The sequence below is a fragment of the Pholcus phalangioides genome, unplaced genomic scaffold (genome assembly GCF_987345545.1).
Source record: "Pholcus phalangioides strain wild (caught in Gottingen) unplaced genomic scaffold, Ppha-v1.0 ptg000007l_1, whole genome shotgun sequence".
Taxonomy (NCBI): Eukaryota; Metazoa; Arthropoda; class Arachnida; order Araneae; family Pholcidae; genus Pholcus; species Pholcus phalangioides.
In genome coordinates, this window is record NW_028301600.1 from 21,573,898 (window position 1) to 21,595,971 (window position 22,074).

General features: G+C 40.2%; 2 protein-coding genes across 2 annotated transcripts in view; both read right to left on the reverse strand.

Annotated features, from left to right (window-relative positions):
• Utx (Utx histone demethylase) overlaps positions 1–6,834 on the reverse strand; it is a 176,912-nt gene extending 170,078 nt beyond the window's left edge. Inside the window, exon 1 of the mRNA XM_089232840.1 lies at positions 6,621–6,834. Coding sequence (XP_089088966.1) covers positions 6,621–6,700 — 80 coding nt within the window. The 5' untranslated portion in view covers positions 6,701–6,834. The remainder of the gene's footprint in view (positions 1–6,620) is intronic.
• Positions 6,835–18,100: 11,266 nt separating this feature from the next.
• Positions 18,101–18,883, reverse strand: LOC149085059 (uncharacterized protein F54H12.2-like). The gene has a single exon (XM_089233843.1). It carries the CDS (start codon positions 18,881–18,883, stop codon positions 18,101–18,103), a length of 783 nt encoding a protein of 260 aa, XP_089089969.1.
• Positions 18,884–22,074: the final 3,191 nt, after the last annotated feature.

The window sequence follows — 22,074 nt, forward strand, 5'->3', positions numbered from 1 at the left end:
CTCTCATGTTTCCACCTCCCCAAAACAGTATAAGCATTGAGCTTATATTACTGGCGGGAGCATCCAGCAGCCGCGACGTAATCTACATCTAATGCAAGGAAACCACGTGATTTGGTGAAAACAAACACGATCCCCCATAGAGATCAATGTTAAAATTGCCGATTTTAGCATAGAAATGCGGAAATTTAGTAAGGTTTTCCGCTGCATCAATAATTTAAAAAATTATATTGAATTTTTGATTTTCGAAATATTGAGTTTGCATAGAAATACGAAGCTCAGAAAATTGAATATAAAATAATGAGCCAGACCCACTTTCGAGGTGGACATCCATGCAATAACATTAATTTCAGCTTTTTATTTATATCTTCTCAAGCACGAAAATGAAAATTAATGTCTCCGTATTGTCTTATACAGGGCTCCCACTCAAAAAATGAGAAAAAGTAAAAAAACGCAGGACTAAAAAGTAGGGTGGGGGAGCGTAACCCCCTTAGACAACATAATCATAGCATAATGGAAAAAAATTCCTAAAAAAATTTTTTTTTTGCAAAAAAAAAAATTTTAATAATTTAAAAAATAAAAGTTAATTTTGAATTAACTTTTTTTCCCCTAGCACTATTTCAGTCAAGTCAAAACAAAATGACAAATGACTTGGTTACAAAACCAATTTTTGGCCAAAACAGTGCACTAGCAACCACGGATAATTCTTTGCTGTCTCTCCTCATATATATTACATTCTTTTTTGGAGCCTTCCAAAATGAAAAGCTTGTCACCTCTCTTCGACAAGGCACAGCAAATTTCAAAGACGTAAGTTTTTTAAGAATGAGGCACCTTCGAGACCACTTTCGAAAGCACAATGCAAAATCTGTAATTACAAGATCCAATGTAAATAAGGCAAGGTGAACCAGATAATTTTACTGCATTGTTCATCATTTTTAAATTTTACTGTTTTGTTCACATTTTACAATGCCAGGGTAATCATTTTTGACAAATGAAGCACTTCCATTTCTAGCTCTTTGCTGAGCATCGTAAATATTGTTTATGCCTCTTCATGCCTTAAAAATACAGAAGACAACTGAATGCTATTGGGTAGCATCAGAATCACCAAACCTAGAATACGCCTATGTATCCAACTGCTTTGAAATGCAAACTGTTGTTTCACCTATTTGCACCATAATTTTGAATGATGAAAGTTACTGTCTAAGACCATGAAGTAATAAATACAAAATCATTTTTCCATCCAGACAGAAGTTTTTAATAACTACTATACTTGTTGAACCCTCAAACTAAGCCAATGAAAAATTAATCAATCAAATGGTCCACATACACCCCCCCCCCCCTCCTCCTCCAAATTACCTTAAAAATGATACAATTTCTGCTTTGGCAGAATCATTAATTGCATTCTCCAACATTTGTAACATTTGGCAATATACAGTATAAATAGTTTCCTGCTCAATTAAAATCAATTACACAAATTTTGTTGATAGGATTTGGTGGAAAAGTAGGACAAAAACTAGAAAGTAGGACAACAACTAGAAAGTAGGACAACAACTAGAAAGTAGGACAAAACCGAGAAAGTAGGACAAAAGTAGGACATTTTACCAAAAAGTAGGAAAAGTAGGACGAGTGGGAGCCCTGCTTATATTATCCAATTGCATGTCAATCCATGTAGTTAAGGGTGTTTTGAAATTAATTCTGAAATTATTTATTACTTCTGGAGTAATTGCTTATAAAAATTCTGGATTTGTTTCTTTCATTAATGCTGGAATTATTTCTTTCATTGATTCTGAAATTATATCTCATTAATTCTGGCATTATCTCTTTCATTAATTCTGGCATTATCTCTTTCATTAATTTTGGAATTATATCTCATTAATTTTGGAATTATATCTCATTAATTTTGGAATTATATCTCATTAATTTTGGAATTATCACTTTTCATTAATTTTGGAATTATCACTTTTCATTAATTTTGGAATTATCACTTTTCATTAATGCTGGAATTATTTCTCTCATTAATTCTAGGAATCATCATTAATTACCGCTTTCATTAATGCTGGAATTATTTCTCATTAATTCTAGGAATCATCATTAATTACTGCTTTCATTAATGCTGGAATTATTTCTCTCATTAATTTTAGGAATCATCATTAATTTTGGAATTATCCCTTTTTCTTAATTTTGGAATTATTTCTTTCATTATTAATGTTGAAATTATCGCTTTCATTTATTTCTGAACTGAAATTATCCGTTTCATTAAAACTAGGATTTTTCTTTCATTTATTCTGGAATCATCTTTCATTAATTCCGAATGACCTTTCATTAATGCTGGAATCATCTTTCATTAATTCCGAATTACCTTTCATTTATGCTGGAATTATCACTTTCATTTATTTTTGAACTGAAATTATCTCTTTCATTAATTCCGAATTATTTTTCATTTATGCTGGAATTATCACCTTCATTTATTTTGGAACTGAAATTATCTCTTTCATTAATTTTGGAATTATCTTTCATTAATTTTGGAATTATCTTTCATTAATTTTGGAATTATCACTTTCATTAATTTTGGAATTATCACTTTCATTAATTTTGGAATTATCACTTTCATTAATTTTGGAATTATCACTTTCATTAATTTTGGAATTATCACTTTCATTAATTTTGAAATTATCAATTTCGTCAATGCTGAAAGTATCTCTTTCATTAATTCTGGAATTATCTTTAATTACTCTCATGAAAAGAATGCCACATGCGACTCATGAAAGGAACAAATCTAAATGAAAGAAACATAGAAATGAATCGATCTGTCTGTTTTTGCTTCAAAAAATTAAAGTCTGATTAAAGCTGCAGAATTTCTTCAATGTAATTTATATGGGCACATAATTAATTTCAAAACATCTTAAACTATATGGATTGATGCAACTGGATAATATAAGACAATACGGAAGACATTAATTCTCATTTTCCGGCTTGAGAAGGTATAAATAAAAAGCTGAAATTAATGTTATTGCATGGATATCCACCTCAAAAGGGGGTCTGGCTCATTATTTTATATTTAATTTTCTGGGCTTCGTATCTCTAAGCGAACGCAATATTTAAAAAATTGAGAATTCAATACAATTTTTAAAATTATTGATGCGGTGGAAAACTTGACTAAATTTCCACATTTCTATGCTAAAATCGGCAATTTTAACATTGATCTCTATGGGCGATCGTGTTTGTTTGCACCGAGTCACGTGATCTTCCGAGAAAGATGTTGGGGGACACCATTCTCAGCACTGCCAAGGCGGAAACCACTGACGTCATGCTCCCTCCAGTAATATAAGCTCGATGAGTATAAGGATTTCATAGTAATACAAATACAACGCCACAACAGGCAAGATGCCCAATGAGGTGGCTGAGAAAAAGATGCCCATAACAAATATGGAGGTCATATATTTCAAAAATACGGCAACCCGATTAAAAACACAATAACAAAAATTATAAACAATATATACACATGATAAAATATTATACAATGCCCATAAAGAATATTATGGTTGTCTTATTCTAAGTATGGATAGCTTCTCGATTTACCCCAACATGTTTATCATATTTCTTTTTAAACGTGTCAATTGTGTTACAATTGGCACACAATTACTACCTCCGGGGGTAAGCTATTCCATTTATTAACAACCCTAGCAAGGGCAGGGTTGCTAGTACAGTTATACAAACTGGAAGCCTCTTTCCTTCCACATTTTCTTTTTGAATATATTCTTTCTCCAGTCCCATATCTCTTTGCCAAGCAATGCTATGCTATATATAAAGAAAATTAATTAAATTTTAAATAAATATTCCCATATTGATTTTTTTTTAAATCTTTTATACTTCAATTTTCAGTATTAATGTGCCAAAACAGTTAATTTTCCCAATTTCTTTGGAATTTTTCTCGGGATTTCGGGAACGGGAAATCGCAAAAAAATTTACTAGAACGGGCGGGCGAGAATTCTCGAGCAGAAACCCTAGCTAGGATGTTATAGTTTTAACCCTTAACTAGCTTTATGAAAATTCTGTGCATAACTGGTGTCATGGGGTCATTTTGACCCCAGCAAGTATTAATGCATTTTAAAAATCAACAAAAAGAGTCTCAGGGGTGGGAAATGACAAAGTCCATTTCAGAGCAGTTTTGGAGCAGCAAATTCAGGATTAGGAGCAGTTTTGGAGCAGAAAAATATAGGATTCAGAGCAGATATTTATAAATTGGAGCAGCGAAATTAACAAGAATATTTTCATTAACCATCACCCCTTTTTGAAATAAAACAGCTGCACTGTCTTTTGTTATCAAACATCTTTTCATCAGCTTGTTTTTTGTTTTTGGTGTTTCAGGCTTTTGACACCTTGTTTGAAAGAGCGGCTGTCATAAAATTTTTCACACCAGTCTATTTAGTATGATTTTTGCTTACTGAGGGCACTATTTGCTGTCTGGAACAGCAGCACTTGAAATGGGCTATAAAGTTTCTATAAGTTTTCAATTTTTTTTATACTCGGAAAGAAATTGTTGCAATATGGGAGAGAATTTCGGAAGAATCAACATGATGTTTGGCGACTCAGCACTCATTATTAGGCGAGATTGGCAATCTGACACTCGTTATTTGGGGATATTGGTGATTTAACACTCATTATTCAGCAAAGTTCCTAAATTAGCATTCGTAATTCGGCGAACATGCTGTGTTTTTCACGAAACATCTGGATTTGATGCAATGACGATCTGCTACAGTAATTTCTGCTGCTTCCAGTGGCGACTTTTTTTTAACGGAAACTGACTCACATATGTGCTTTAAAGCTGAAAGACGATTGCAAACTATCCTCAGTTGCACGATCACGGATATTATCAAGTTTCACGATAGAAAGCATAATGTGAGTGTGTGTGTGAGGGGGCCCCAATAGTTTAAATAAGGCGATAATTTAAGTACAGCGGAAGAAAGCACGCTCTTCTCGGAAAGGATCGTTTTGCGGCAAGCAGGAACAAAATTTTTGGCATCCTTTTCCAAATTCCTGGCAGATCCTGAAGCAAAATTTGCTATTTTGGCTATATATTTATATATATATGGTGCAGAAAAATACGAAAATACACTATTGGAGCAGGATGGTGCAAGATGTTAATTGTGGCGCAATTGGCAAAGAGTTCCCACCCCTGGAGTCTTCATAAAAGAAATGGGTTTTTTACACGATTTGATTCATCTGTCAATTAATTCACTAAATAATTTTTCAAATTTCTTTAATTATTTTACCAAAAAATTTCCTTTTATTAAGACACATTTGAAAAAAATGGAGGGCTACATGACTTTTGAATTATTTTTTAAATTATTTAATTTTTTGAATGCAACTTTCATGATTAAGAAATGAACAGATATGATTTAAATATACTCAGAAAAAAAATTTACAAATTAAAATAATATTTACTACATTTTCACAAGCATCAAAATTAGTCTTATTCTAAGTCGGTAACACAGTATTTGTAAACAACACTATGACACATTGATCACGCAGATCTTGCGTACAATTCAGTAGCAACACTATTCTCATGTTCATCTTGGATATCCAATGTTTCACCATTAATTTGAAACCATTATAAAAAACTGGTGCTCTTCCGATATGCCATTTCGATCTGAACACTCTGGCCGGCAGACAAAAAAAGACTTACACAAGTGGTGCGGTGGGGTCAGCAAGATTAAAATTGCGTGGGTCATAATGACCCTGCCATGCCCCCCAGTTGAGGGTTAATCTTGATTTCCTATTTAGCCCAGAATGTTATACAGCAAAACCTGTACGAAACGAAACATCAAGAGACTGAAATATCTCGTTTTAGACAGATTTCTGCTTTATACAGGAGCAAATCACAGCACTAATCATTGAGCAGATTATATTTTCATTCTGTTTTAAACAGGTTTCTGTCTTAGACAGGTTTCACTGAATTTTTAATATTCATTCCTTATATAGTCTAAGAATGTTTTGTTTTTTGGTTTTTTTTTATGGTTGTTGACTTGTTTTGCAATTTTTATTTTTTAGTTTTAACAGCTGTAGTATAATCCCTTTTTGGCGATGTGTTGGCGAATTCTTTTCTTCGGCAAAAAAAAAAACGTCCGAAAGTATTATTTCTTTGTTTCACGATTTCTCATCTTGCTTTCAGATTTTTTTTCGCCACAGGAAAAAATTGCCAACACATCACTAAAAAGAGATTACACTATAGTTTTTTTTTTTAGTTTCGGGACATCGAAGTTCGTGTATCATAAGGTAAGCAATCACTTATAACACCTGACAGTCTACTATACGATTTTTTATTTTATTTTTATGATGCCCTGTATAACCAGCTACCTAATCGCGTTTATTGGTGGTTTGAAATTCTCATAACTGGTGTTTAAGAGCCAGTGGCGGATTAAAGTCGGTCGGGGCTCCGGGCGTAAAAGAAAATATTGGGCCCCTAAATTAGAAAAAGTGTGAAGTTTGTGTTTTTCGGAGCCCTTCAGAAGTCGGGGCGCCCGCCGTTAAATCCGCCTCTGTTAAGAGCTGTGCATACAAATGTGAAATGAAATGATCATTTTTGTTTGCATCCATTTAATTTGTCATTATTTTCTTCTCACCTATCCAATTCCGCCAACAACGTAAGCTCTTCTCGAGTAAGAGATGAACTTGATGATCCCTCTTCTTCATTTCCGATCATTTGTGGTTTGATTTTGATGTATTTATGATTTATGATATCCTATCATTTCCCGAACATCAAAACAATATTTCACTATTAAAAGAAACTTTTTGACATTCAAGCTCGCCGACAACAGGATGTTGTTATTAAACACTCTTTCCAGTTCAGCAAGATATAGATGAAAACGGGGAGCAAAGAGAGAGATACCTATGTGTTTCTTACGTGAGCTGACCATATCCTGCCGCTCTCTGCTATCCATACAAAGGTTTTCAACAGCTGGCTGATGTGAAGCAGGCCCGTTATTTGAGGGGGGCACGCTCTTGCTCCCGGCTTGATAAAATACACTAGAAATGATACATATATATATGAATACATTGAGTACAGTTCTTTGCCCTCGGAAAAAGTTGAAATGACGGCCCTGAGATGCGAAGATGAATTAAGCAGGAAAACTCAACTATCCTTGCGGGGGGTCGAACCCACGTCCTCTCAATAGCCGGTTGAGCGTCCTAGACCACTGGACTACAAAAACAACGAATTTCAATCTTTCTTTATAGCTGGTGTGCAGTGCCGGACTTAAGCAGGCGCAAAGGGTGAAGCCACACCGGGCCGCTAAATTTTAGGGGAAAACGAATTTCAAAACGAATTTAAAATACTTTGTTTACATTGAGAAAAATACGTTGATTACATTGAGTTACATTTTGACTTCTTATCAAAGCAATATCTTAAGATTCCGTCCAAGACAGGAACCCTCGAGATCTATGATTTTGACAACCCCCTCCCGAACCCACGGCCTGCATCTCATAAGTTCGTGCCCTGGGCAAATATTGTTTATGGGCGGCTCTTGTAGTTTTCTTTGAGGCAGAGGCGTAGGGAGGGATTTGCTTGTAATGCAAAAAGCAACCAAATTCTGCGCTCTATAAATTTGCTCAGGGGCGCTGGATAAGAAAGAGCACCGTGAATTCTTTAACGACGTACTTATTTAAAACTACTCGTGGGAAGGGGGGGAGGTGCGGCAAAATGCATGCTTGTCCAGCTGAAAGAGTATTTAGCTAATGTAATCCGTCGTCTAGCCCTGACAGCTCTTCCATTATTATGTGCTGTGTAGAGATGACGCACACATTTTGCAGCAGAATGGTTTCGATGCCTATGCCAGAGAATAGCATATTCATCGGAACCTGGTGACTGAGTGTTATTTCAGCCACCTCAAGGATCGGGGGAAATAGTTTCGGAGGGCTACAAAGCAGCTGTTTTCCCACCGGGTCGCAAAATAGTTGAGCCCATCCCTGCTGGTGTGTGTGCTGAACATAGGGGCCGTACATAGATGGTCGAACCCATAGGCGGAGATAGACTTGTAAGTCTGGGGGGGGGCACGATCATTATTGCTGGGGGGACACGATGACGATGTCAATTCATATATACATATATATACATTAGATCAGTCGACTCCACCTTTGACGCTGGGGGGCAATACCCCCCACGCCCCCCCCCCGTATCTCCACCCATGGTCGTACCTAACTCGGGCCAAAGCTCACAACTGCTGACATTGCCACCACATAGCGACTTATCTAAGAATGAGGTCACTCGTCAACTAAGGTCATAGGCGGAGATAGACTCGAAAGTCTGGGGTGAGCACGATGATTATGTTAATGTCAATTCATATGCAGTCCAACCTCGTTATTCACCCGGGTAACCCGTTACCAGTGGCGTCGGAGCCGGGGGTGCTGTGGGTGCTCGAGCACCCACGGAAGTTTGTAGAACGGGTTCGAGCACCCACAGAATTGATTCAAAAATCGAAATTTCCTGCATGAATCTCAAGACGGGCACCCACAGGTTCGAAACACTTCCGACGCCCCTGCCCGTTACTCCGCTTACCGAGTCACTTTTTGAATATCCCAATCATCCTCTATGGCAGCGAAACTCATTAGTCAACAGAGCCAAATATCAACAGTACAACGATTGAAACTTCTTTTGAGAGCCAAATTTTTCAAACCTAAACTATATAGGTAGGTGCATTGTTATTAACTTAATCAAGGTACTCTTAAGCTGGCCTTTGCTAAAAATATCTTCGATTTGATTGAGGTACGTTCACTGAGGTCGACCCCTTCCAACTCTCCCATCCGCATCCGCACTCGTCTTGTATATTTGTTTCGTCTATCTCCTTTCGTTCATCCTCTCTATATGTCCAAACCATCTCAACATACCTTTTTTAATCCTCTCGACACTACATCTTCTTTCGCTCCACAAAATTAACTTAATTAACTTTACTTGAAGTTTATTGAGTTATTATTTTACTCTTTTGTTGTCTTACGGATATCTCACTCCCTTCTCTGTGAAATGTGCGGAAGACAGGTTCACTGTAAGCGCGTCCGACGAGATGTTAGTCGGAAGACGTCGTCGGTGAAATACCAAGGCTTCTTGTGGGGTAGATGCCCCAGGAGCATCGTCTTCGGATGGTCGCCCCTGGTGGAATGCTTCAGCAGCGATGACCGATGCTGGATGCAGATGGAGAGAGAGGTGGCCACGGGAGAGTCATCATGAGAGGTGGTGGCCCAGGAACATCGTTTTCAGAGGTGGTGGTCCAGGAGCGTCATATTCAGAGGTGTGGCCCCTGGTGGATGTCTCCTAGCAGTGTTGGCCGATGTTGGATGCGGTTGGAGAGAGGTGGTCATGGGAGAGTCGTCATGAGAGGTGGTAAGGTGGTGTTCCAGGAGCGTCGTCTTCAGATGTGCGGCCCCTGGTGGATCGCTTCTGGCAGTATTAACCGATGTTGGATGGAAGAGGCGTCGAGAGAGCCGTCATGAGAGGTGGTGGTCCAGGAGCATCGTCTTCTATGATTTGGCAGGGTACAGGTTGACGTTCCTTAGTATGGAAAACATTGCGTGTCCTCCCCCATGTTCTGAGAGAAGGCTCGTCTTTTGCGTCTATCTACCCCGAGTTTACCTTATCAAAAAAGCCTTGTTTTTAACAACTTTTTCCCGAATTTCCCAGTTTCGACCCACATGACTGGTCGCGGAAGAGTCACGTGAGAGTAGCGTCAGGCTTTCACTCTTTTTTTCCGGCAAAAACTCGTGGAAAAGATGACTCAATTGGGAGCGAGAACAAAATGGCAAAATGCATGTTTAAACATGATTTTGCAAAAATCTGGAATTTTTGTGCGCCCGTACGTGGTATTTTGTGAAAGAGCCGCACTCACGGGCCAAAGAACTGTATGTGGCTCGCGAGCTGCGGTTTGTCGACTCCACTATTCTATGGGGTTCTAATCTTAGTAAACTCTTGGAAATGCGTCACCCCACTCCGCTTAAGAAGTCACTTTTTGTGAAAGTACTCATAGGAAAATTACCATTACAAATAGGAAACTCTTCGTACAATATACATGAGCCCAACGTTCACCCTTATCACGTCAAAGATACATCTAGCACTTCAAGCAGAAGCCACGGAAGGCTCCATCCCCCACCCTTCTGTCACTGCAGGCCTGTTGACAGATTCTTTCAATATTTGGCTATTTCAGCTGGCAATTGGGCAATGGTTGAGCTGGAATTTTTTTTTTTAAGATTTGAATTGATTTTAATTTTTTTTCTATTATTTTCTCTTCTGATCCTTTAGTTTAGAGATATCAACCATAAAATATTCATGAAAAAATGTTCCTGTATGTTTTCTGGACTTTCCCATGTCTATAGAAACAACATTAAAATCAAAAACAAAAAAAATGAATTTTGTTTTTCTTTGAAAATAGGCTATTTAAAAAAAAATCAAATTTACGGCATAGGCGCTGAAATGAATGAAAATTTTGTTTTGTAAATTAAGTTTGGAATCTCACGCGCTCAAGAAAAAAAAATCAAGTGTTTTCATGTAAGAAAAATATTTTGACTTAAAAAATATTTTACTGGTGTTCCTAATTGGGAACATTGGTCGTAAAAAGATTAAACAAATCTTAGGTGGACGGTTGCAATGTAGCTGGACATTTCTGTAACCCTGTGTTCACCCTACTGCCAGAATGTTCTTCAAATTTAAAAAAAATTCGTTCACCTTTTTAAAGGCAAAGTAGTGTTATAGAAGAGGAATATGAAAGATCGACCTATTAAGAAAATTTGTATCGGGACGAAAGCACAGCAGACAGAAACTTTCAATTTCTATCTTCTTTGGCGAAAAAGTCGCTTCAACTACCAATTTCACGCAAAAAAAACTCACCAGTGTTTTTTCAGTGAAAAACAAATATTTCTTTTTTTGAACTCATAAAGAATATTTTATTCTCATTTATGATGTGAACAATTAAATTGTCATACAAGGCTTCAATACTTTGGTTTCCATAAATATGCGGATTAATTAACGAATTTTTAAAAATCGAAAAAAGTAATATTGTTCCGAATAATGTCCAAGTCCAATGAACAAGTCCTTGAAATGATCAGAGGATGAAGCAATTTTCAGGACGTCACAGATTTATTCAAAGGAAACAGCTATTTACAATTATTCACAAATAAGAATCTCGCATTTAAAATAATGTCCAAACAACATTGACTACTCTCTCTATTCCTCGCATCGTTTTTAAAGACACATCGAATTTTCCAGAAATTCTAACGTAGTACCAGTCTGGCGGTGCCACCGTATGGAGGTCAACGAAGACCTCGATCTTTCCACACGATTCGAGTGTTTATCTTTACTCAAAAAATCGTCAACTAATAAGGCAAATACCAGGAAATATTAAAAACTCCTAATGCATTTCAACACACAATGGGTGTCGTCTTCAGAGGATAAGAGTATCACGCTGACCGAGTTTCCCACTTGGATTGAATACCAAATCTTCAATCTCGGTTGCTCACTGGAACGAAAAAACAATACGTCTGTTCAAGTCAAACGTCGTGGCAAGAATGAAGCGAAGCGCCTGCGTGTAAGTCTTTTGCAACAACCTGATTGGCTGCTTGCGAAATGGAGCTATCCGATTGGTCTATTCGAATTTTCTTAAAATTCCTGCTCGTAATGAATTTAAGCCATGGCGACACTTGCGGTTTGGCAACAGATTACTGTCCCGAGGTATTCTCCAAAAACTGTGCTACCGATATTTTTTCGTAACACTGCACCCTCCTTTAGAATTTTTCGTCCTGACAATTCAGTCCTCAAGTCAGTGGGTCGCACTTCGTCACTCACCGTGGTAAGGAGCCAGTCTGTTCAGGTGGACCACCTTTGCATTTTGACGATTGTCTTTTGAATCCGAATAACCACATCGTTCAGTTTCTTAGGGGTCTTTCTGTACGGTCCTTCCCAAGACGTCTGGAGTTTCGCGCAGAGTCCTTTTCGGTGCTTCGGATTCCAGAGCCAGACAAGGTCTCCTTCCTCGAAGTCATGAGACGTGGCCATCGCATAGTAGCAGTTCTTCAACTTCTCGAACCCGATGTTGATCCGGTCTTTGATGGTACAACTTTGGAGTACAACGAGGGAAGACGCGTGGTCCAGGACTTGGCCTGGCCACAGCGGAGGGCTCACCCGAGCCAACAAAGAAAGACGCGTGGTCCAGGACCTGGCCTGGCCACGGAGGAGGGCTCACCCGAGTCAACACGCCAACGAGGGAAGACGCATGGTCCAGGACCTGGCCTGGCCACGGCGGAGGCTCACCCGAGTCAACAAGCCATCGAGGGTAGACGCGTGGTATAGGACCTGGCCTGGGGACAGTGGAGGGCACACCCGAGCCAACAAGGAAAGACGCGTGGTCCAAAACCTGTCCTGGCCACGGCGGAGGGCTCACCCGAGTCAACAAGCCAACAAGAAAATACGCATGGTCCAGGACCTGGCCTGGCCACGGCGGAGGCTCGCCCGAACCAACAAGCCAATGAGGGAAAACGTAGTCCAGGACCTGGCCTGGCCACGGCGGAGGCTCACCCGAGTCAACAAGCCATCGAGGGTAGACGCGTGGTATAGGACCTGGCCTGGGGACAGTGGAGGGCACACCCGAGCCAACAAGGAAAGACGCGTGGTCCAAAACCTGGCCTGGCCACGGCGGAGGGCTCACCCGAGTCAACAAGCCAACAAGAAAATACGCATGGTCCAGGACCTGGCCTGGCCACGGCGGAGGCTCACCCGAGCCAACAAGCCAATGAGGGAAAACGTAGTCCAGGACCTGGCCTGGCCACGGCGGAGGGCTCACACCCGAGCCAACAAGAAAAGACGCGTGGTCCAGGACCATGCCACGGCGCAGGATCACTCGAGCCAACAAGCCAATGAGGGAAAACGTAGTTCAGGACCTGGCGCTTGGCCACAGAGAAAAACAAAGGGCTCAAGCTCAATAAAGCTAAAAAAGACATCAGAAGAGCTCATCGGAATAAATTGTATATTGTATAATAGAAATATTCAAATCTGTATATACTTTTGTTTTTTTTAATAATGTGTTTTTATATCCAATGTTCATGCATTTTATATTTTTATATGCATAATAAAGCACCCGACATCGCCCAGCCCCCTCATCCGGGGCAATGGATAAAATTGACAATGGTCAATAGAGCCTGGGCGGTGCACGGAATGAAATGAAATGAATGATCTTTGGTGATTCGACGATCTCGTCCCATAAGCATCTGCGATGGCGAGAATTCAGCACTCTCGCTGGCGGTTCTCGGTAACGGCCCCAAGATGTCCCTGGCGATTCCTTCAAACGGCGCTCCAGCGTTGTGGTGTTGAAGACGGGCCCGGGTGCGCTTCGGAGGATCTTTGCGAGCGGCGCAGGTGTCGCAATACTTTCACCCCTCTTCCACATCGGTCCTGGATTTGTCCCAACAGAATCGTTCACGGAACTTCTGGAGAGTCCTAATTATACCGAAATGTCCACCGGTCGGGCTTCCGTGCAATTCTTTTAACATTTCTTTCACACGACTCCTTGGCAGGACGAGTTGCCACCGGAACGTCTTTCCATCCTCCGACTCCCATTTGCGGTACAGTACACCATCTCTCATCTCCAGGGAGTTCCATAGTACCCAGTATCTCTTGGTCGTCGGACTGGAAGAGGCGACGTCTTTCCATGTTGGTTTACTCCCGGTGGATTCTTTCAAGTCCATTATCGGTCGTATGTCAGGATCTTCTAGCTGGGCCTTCCGAGTATTCTTGTCGGTGGATCTGTCTCCAAGGATCGTCACTTGAGACTTGAGATGTTATCTGTCTCACTACAGGGTTCGCCGGCCCGTACTTTTCTGCAGCCTTGACGCAATGACGACGGTTCTGTGGACCCGGTCCTCTTGTCAGGGCGTCGACATTTCTATGCGCTTTTTCTTTGCGAGGCTGTATCTTTCTTTTCATGCCATAGAGGAACCCTTTTACAGCTTCCGGAATGGCCATCACTTTCTGTGGAGGAAATTCGTCACGACCACATCCAAGTAGGGCGATGTTTTCCCTCAGCGTGTGCAGCTGGTCATTTCTCATATCCAAGAAAAATCCATGTTTCCTCAGGAAGTCCAGTCCGATGATACACGGGTCTTTTATGTCGGCCACGAAGACGGTGTGTCGGTAGACGACCGTGGCGAACTTCGCTGATACTTCCAATTTTCCACGCACAGTCATTTTCTCTCCCGTGACTGCATGGGCGGAGATACGGGGAGACATGGGGGTGCATTGCCCCCCCCCCCCCAGGGTCAAAGGTGAAGTCGGCTAGTTTAATGTATATGTGTATATTTAAATTGACATCATCATCACCTTGCCTTCCCCCAGCAATAATGACCGTATCCCCCCAGACTTCCAAGTCTATTTCCGCCTATGCGTGACTGTCTGCAGCGTCAACGATGGTGGTACGTAGAGAAGTCGTTGCTGGAATTTTTGAGCCAGGTCCGTACTGACGATGCTGACGTTGGCTCCCTGAAGTCAAGACAAGACCCAGACTCTGTCCCTTGAGGGATATAAGCCCTTTACCCTATTGGGTTGGGTCTCACTGGAGAGGAACGGGAGAGCCTCTACGGCATGTGTGGTGTAGCAGTAGTAGGTAGGGGTTCGGGGATCCATGATGTTCTTAAGTCAGCCACCTCGTTGGGCAATTTGCCTGTTGTGGCGTTGTATTTGTATTTGTACAACGCAGAAATGGTCAAAATATTATATACAAAAAGGGGGGGGCGCGAATGCCACTGCAGGTTGCAGACGTGTTGCGGGGTACAAGTTATCTATGGGACAACTAGTTAATACGTGCAGTAGCAGAGTAATATGCCGGACACCGAATACACAGAGCCAGTGCGAGTCAATATATGCAGAACCTGTGCAAAACGAAAATATGTGAAAAAATATACATACATGGCATGTGCAAGAACGACAATTAGTGCGATACAATTATACGGTGCGATACAATATTAAAATATGTACAATATATGCGGGATACAAGTTATATATGGGACAACATAGTATAAAGGCGTGAAGTAGCGGAGCGATATGCACAAGGCGGTATGTACAGAACATGTGCGAGTTAGTATGTACGGAGCATGTGCAATATGATATAAACAGATCATGTGCGAGACAATAAAAACAGGCATGTGCCAAAGCGAGAATATGTGCAAGAATAAAAATACAAAGCATGGGCAAAAACAACAATTATTTGCTGAACGGATACATAGCAGTGCAATGCGGGTCACTGTAGGGAGCGATCGTGGAATTAAATATATTGCGATATCAGTGGCGGATTACCGCACAGGCGCATGAGGCGCGCGCCTGGGGCCTCGGCAGAGCGGGGGGCCTCCAAATAGTTGTGTGCTTCATCCTACATATGAATTTACATGCGCATCAACAAATCTCTTGAACTAAGTACAGTATCTGCTCTCCCTTTTTTTTTCAACCGCAATTTTTTTTTATTTTTTATTTTTGTTATTTTTTGTATACTGTACGTATGAGTTATGGAAGAAAAACGGGAACTGAAAGAAAAGAACAATTTACAAGACGCAGCTCTCAAGGGCCAGTTCTTCCCCGACAAAGAAAGAAGAGACATTGTAAAGCGATCATTCAGGGAGGGTCATTTTCAAACAGTATTTCCCTAAGGGCACAAGCAGGAGGAGGGATGAGAACAGCAGGTCCTAATGTCTGTCCGAAATGAAAATTGTAGTGAAGGCATAAACAGATGTCTCATTCCACAGTATTAAATGCTTTCATGGGCGCCGATAATACGACAGCTTTGGTGTAAGCTTTTGTATACAGTATAATGGATGGCAAGATGGCTATCGGCAAGCGGCGACATCGACAGGAAGAGACAGTCGTACTAATTAAAATGAATGTAGTAGAGCTCTTATTGTGATTTTGTCTCCCACTTGTTTGAATGAAATACTATAAGCTGGTTCAAACAACATATACATTTGCAATCTATGACTGGAACCATACGACCATATGACAAAAGAAAAGTGGGGTTTGAAATGAATGCTGAATGACATGCATTCTGAATCACGTGATTTTTCTGTTGCTCTTTTAACACTCCCTCCCCGGCTGAAAAAAATCAAGGGGGTTTCTTTTCCTTCTTTCTAAAAAAAAGAGCTACATTTTTGGATTGGTCAAGGAGGCTTGGGTAGACAACATCTTTGTGTCAGACCGAAAAGTGTTTATTGTTAATGTAATTGTAATGTGTGTTATTGTAATGAAAAAAATTTTCATGCCGATCCTCAAGATTTCCTTTAGGATTTAGATTGCAGAATCTCCAAAAATAACGGTAAGCAAAACTAAAAATATATAAATTATCTGATAAATTTTTATTTGAGCATTTCAATTCAACTACAGTAGTCTCTCGAGAATTCGGTCGTGCTCTAATCCAGCACGTCCAGTAGTCCAGGATATTTAGGTGGTGTGGTGTCACTTTTCTCCTGATGCCCTAACCCCCTTAACACGTTCTAATATTTCTTAATTGCTGATCAAGTCCTGACTATGTCTTTGCACGAAATTTCATATATTATTTCAATGGGTTTCTTCAAAGTTAATCCAGCAATTTTGGTAAAATCTGGCACACCGTGGTGTAATACGTACCAGTAGTATGGGCCCCACTCCACCGCCGGAAGTGACGTCACACTTCCGGTGTTGAGATATAGTACGAGGTGTCTTATCTCTTTTCCGGTGTTAAGTGGCAGCTGTTGTTAATTAAATGACTTCCGGTGTTGAGATATAGTACGAGGTATCTACTATAGTACGAGATGTATAATTACAAATTATCTCTTTTCCGGTCATTAAGTGACATCTGCTGTTAATTAAGTGACTTCCGGTGTTTATCAAGTGACTTCTGTTGTCTATTAGGTGACCTACGCTGTTTATCTCTACAGAATGCCGACATCCGGTCATTAAGTGACATCTGCTTTCGATTAAGAGACTTCCGGTGTCTTATCTCTACAGAATGACGACATCCGGTGTTTATTAAGTGACATCTGTTGTTAATTATCCGACTTCCGGTGCCTTATCGCTATTGGCCGCTGCTGCCTCATCGCTATTGGCTACTGATACCTTGTCGCTATAAACTTCCGGGGGATCGGTCGTCATTTTTCTCAGTACAGAGTGTTTCATTATGCAACAGGAGACGGATATCGCTGTGACGGCCCAGAGAAAATTTTTTAGCCGTGAAGAAACCGGAAAAGCCTTAATCGGGATCATCGTTGTGTCCGTGATTATAATTATCACTTTATCTAGCCTTGCATTGACTGCGTACGACGACCCAAGCTTTAAATTTAGAGGAAACTGTTCCCGTTCCGAATCTCTTGGTGATGGTGTTTTTTTCACGAGATGTAATACAATTTATGATATTCGTGTTTTTGTCAATAACACACCGACGATAAAAGGAATAAATTTAAATTCCAGACAGATGTATAAACTTATCGAGCATGCAATCGATATCTTGATATGAATAAATATTTGGACTGAATGAACTTGTTGTGTTTCATTTTACTACGCGTGAAGATTATTCACATAACATTTTAATAAAAAAACTTCAAACGACAGAAATAAAAGACAACACAATGTATCGGCAAAATCTCTTTATTACTTCTTGAAAAACATTCGTACAGCAAAATGTTTTTTCACATACTGATAAACAGCAAAATCATTTCCTTTTCTGTTTAGTTTCTTAACAATACTTTCTAAACTTACATTTCTACTTCTCTGTATCACGAAGAACACAGCATACTGTCCACATACATTGGAGGTAGGTGATTGTAGAGGAGTCCAGTTCCATAAAATGTTTTTATATCTTCTTGTAAATGATGCAATTTCTTTTCCGTAAGTCTCTGGTTTCTGTCCGTAAGAATCGAAAAATTCCAAGGTGTTCTTATCCGGAATGTTGATTGCCATCCAGTGAGAACCAGGTTCTGTATGCTTATCTGCGTTCACAACTAAAGACGCCGGATAAGTTTGAATATGCAAAGGTAACATGTCACATGGAAACACGCCGATGAAATATGGTGTTTCCCGCTCTAAAATTGTTTTTATTTGAGACGAATACATATTTTAACTGCTGAAATCATGGAGGATGTTTCGTGCCTGATTTATTTCTACGACGTTGTCGAACTCCAGGTAGACAATGACAGAGACTGGTTGGACAAGCGGGGATTTAAACTTTGTTTCCAGTCGTAGGTTGCCGTGCCTGATCAGATTGAAATGATCACCTTGGCAGAGATCGGCGCTGAGATCAAAGGCGTAGATAGCGTACCCCAATGGGAACTCACTTCGAGAGATGTCTATACCCCTGTCTTGACAGGCTTTTTCAGTCCCTAAAAACAAACTATGATACGCTCTGACATATAATCCTTGATCATATTGGGGCTCTAGAGGCTTGAAAGGTACTGGCTGTCCGTCAGTATATGCGGCTATGAAGTTAAGATCGTAATGTTTAAACTCGAACGGCGATTTGCTATACGATCCCGAAAAAGCGTCGTTGTCTACTAAAGCGACTACCACTCTCTTGGGTAATTGTCCAACGACGACACTGTCTTGAACCCACGACATGCTACCCTGATGTAGCGAGTAAACTTTACATATTACTCTGTCTATCGGATACTTGGCTGGAGTATGGCTCAGAGCTTTCGCATGTCCCACAAGCACACCAGGAGACACTTTGACATGTCTTATGTATAAACAGGCGTCACGGAGAATGACTTTGAAGTTTGCATCTTTGTCTGGTGAAAGGAGACAGAATTCTGACTTGCTACGTATTATTTTTATTCTTAGAGAGACAAGATTCAGTAGGAGTCGCTGTTGACAAAATATGTCTCCGTGAATAGTACCCATCATGTCGACGGTCTTACTTTCTTCGATGAACGCTGCTCGTTGTATTAGACCTTCGTTGGGATCCTCTGACTTCGGGTCCACATCACTCATTTTTCCGGCAGTGTCTTTGTAAAAGAGTTCTGTAGTCAGTTGGCTGGTTTTGCTTTCGTTTCCGTGATTCAGGAGTTTTTCTATCATAGCTCGGTAGGGGTACGTGTTACTGGAAGATGATATCAGACGGTCATTCAGGGAAACATCAACTTGGGAAAACATGGATTGCAAGAATAGGTTCACAGGGGCGACTTTACTCCCTTTATCCAGAAAAGTTCCATCGCCTTTCACGACCTTAGCTCTCACATGAATTAACGTTTGAGAGAGATCCAGATACTCGTCACCACTTCCGCCAATGTTAAATTCCAGTGGGCCACCATCGGAGACGTTTGAAATTGGGTAATAGGTAACCCATTTTCCACTTTCTATGGTAGTCTGTGTTCCAGGTAGAGTGAAAAGGTTGAGTTCAGATTTTGCCAGTTGAGGAGAATCCTTCAAGAGAAAAGCCATCACGGATCGAAAATATCGTGTGTGTTCACGCTGGGTCGTTTGGCTAAAATGATGCGTTTCACCTTCTTACGTTTCCTTTTATGTCCCGCTCCAAACATGGACCGAGTCTTGGCCACTGCTTTCTCCGTCAGTATCTTACCAGCTTCACCCATTCTTCTTTTCGCTGCTTTTTTGACGTTTTCCCCTTTCATTACGTCATCAACAATATCAGCGCCGGAGCGTAAAATCTGTTTGCCAACAGTTTTAGCTCCTTTTTTTAGAAAAGGTAAAGCTACTCTAAAAAGACTGCCGAATATGTTTCCTAGTCCATATCCTCTCTGCATTACAACGCCCGAATAATACGGCAGGCCTTGGCCGGCTTGTTGGACATAATAGTCTTCAAACTGTTCAGTGCAACAATGGTATGGAACCTTCATCTTTCGTATCTAGTTCGTAAATGATAATAGGTCGATAAGACCGGTGTTTTTATAAGAGTTGTCTCATGCGGAAGTGAAGAATCAGAATCGATTTTCCTCTACTGAAAGGTATGTGATTTCCCGAACTGTCTCGAATTTCTATCTCTATAGTCTGGAATTCTTTTCGAGCAATAGGGAGATAGTGAGGTCTATCATAATGAGAGCTTATAACCTCGTTATCTTTTCCTTTCACGCGAACGACTCTCAGTAGTGGAGCTTGCACATCTCCCACAACCTGAGGCTGCACGATATCTGAATAGACGTACAAAACTGGAAAAAACACGTTTGTGTCAGCAACGTAAGGACTTTCGGTAGTTTCTTCGATCAGCAATGGTTCAAATCCCAGCAGCTCCGCAATGCCAGTTTTTAACAAAAGTTTTGCACCATCTTTTAGAGTTATTTTCACTTTTCTCGTGTTTTCATTGTAATTAAACACTATTTTGTTTCTTAAAGCCGGTATCTTCATACCGTTCAAGAGATCGGGAACTGTCTCGTAATATCCGACTGGAACGTTTCTTCCATGTAGTTTGTCATCACCCAGATCGAATCCGAACAGATTATTTTTTTCGGTTATGTTGTACCATGTGTGAGAATAAACAATCTCCGAAAGTGCACACTCCCATTCACCAGTCAAGCTTATTGGAAATGGCAGTCTTGTGACAAAATGGGATATAGTGTTTTCAGGATAGTATGATCCTGAACTGTCGCTGGGGAGTGTTACATAGAACGACATCTTGTTGAATGACTGATAAATGCGCAAACACTGTCACTTATATACGCTTGAGATGACTCACCCATGCGTTGAACTTGCTGTCGTAGCCTTTAAATTTTACGTAATACTCCATTCTACCTCTCAATTTGCGTCTTTTTAGAATTTTTTCTACTTGATAATATTCGCTCGGCTTCACCTTCTGCAATTCAGATTCGTAAAAAGTACCCTGGACAATCTCACCGTCAGAGTCGCTTATCCTGTACACTGGAGGTAAGCGCTCGAGTCTCTCTTTAATAGTGAAAATCTCTCGAGTCCAATTATGTTCATATCCTTTCTCGAAAATCATTTTGACGCGACTTATGCGGACCGTATCTCCAATGTCAAACTTGAATTTTGTCTTCACGGGTTTCAAGATATCCTTATACAGTTCATTCCAAACGACCGATTGATTCTCTTCGGTAACAAGAACGGGTTTAGTCTTTATACTGCGGTGCCACGTGTTGTTGTAACTATGTAACAGATCGCTTAATACGTCTATGTATTTGTGCGTATTATTATGTGTGAAATATTTAAACATTTTCTGTTTTAGAGTTCTGTTGAATCTCTCGACGACAGAGGCTTTTTTCTCGCTCTCTGTTGAAAAATGTGTGATATTCATCGATTTTAGATAAACTTGCAGAGTTTTATTTTTGAATTCTGTACCTTTATCGGTCTGCAAATACTTGCATACGCGGCCTCTGAAAATTTTTCTGAACGCTTCGGTAACTTCTTTTCCGGTTTTATCTTTTAAGGGTATGGCCCAAGCGAACTTTGATAAAACATCGATACAAGTAAGTAAGTACTTGATGCCTTTGTTTTCCTTCTTCAGAGCCTGCATGTCTACCAAATCGGCTTGAAATTGTTCGTTTATACCTCCCACTATCACTCGATTCCTCTGAAAATTCTTCCTCGATGGCTTGTGCAAAGTATATGCTTCGTTACCCTGCAATAATTCTTTGACATCTTTCAAAGTCACGTTTTTACCGACTTCTCTCTGTCGCCTGTGAAACGCGTTGATTCCGCCAAAACTGGCCGGTTCGGAGGGACTTGTATATTTCTCCATATTTTTTCAAAATCGGATATTCTTTTCCTAAATCTTATCGCATCCTCGAGCCAAAACCCTCTTCTATCCTCGCCTCCAACTACGAATATTGATACGTTATCGCTAAAACACACCTGTTTCTTAGCTCTGTTCATTAGCAAATGAGAGTATAATTATATCGTGTGAGAATATATACTAGAAAAAATAACACAGGTTTCTAAATTTTCACATTTTTATTGTATTATAGTTACAAGCATAACCATTGAGGAGACATTATTTGTTCAACGGAATTTTTAAATGCTTCGTTTCCTCTAGGTACTTTTCCAAATTTCTTCTTTCGCAGATTATGTCGTGTTAGTTCCACGATATTTGTTCCCGGGACAACAACGCCATCTTGAACAAGTTC

Coding starts and splice junctions, on each gene's coding strand:
- LOC149085059 (XM_089233843.1), bottom strand. CDS start 18,883: ATGATGGGTACTATTCACGGAGACATATTTTGTCAACAGCGACTCCTA.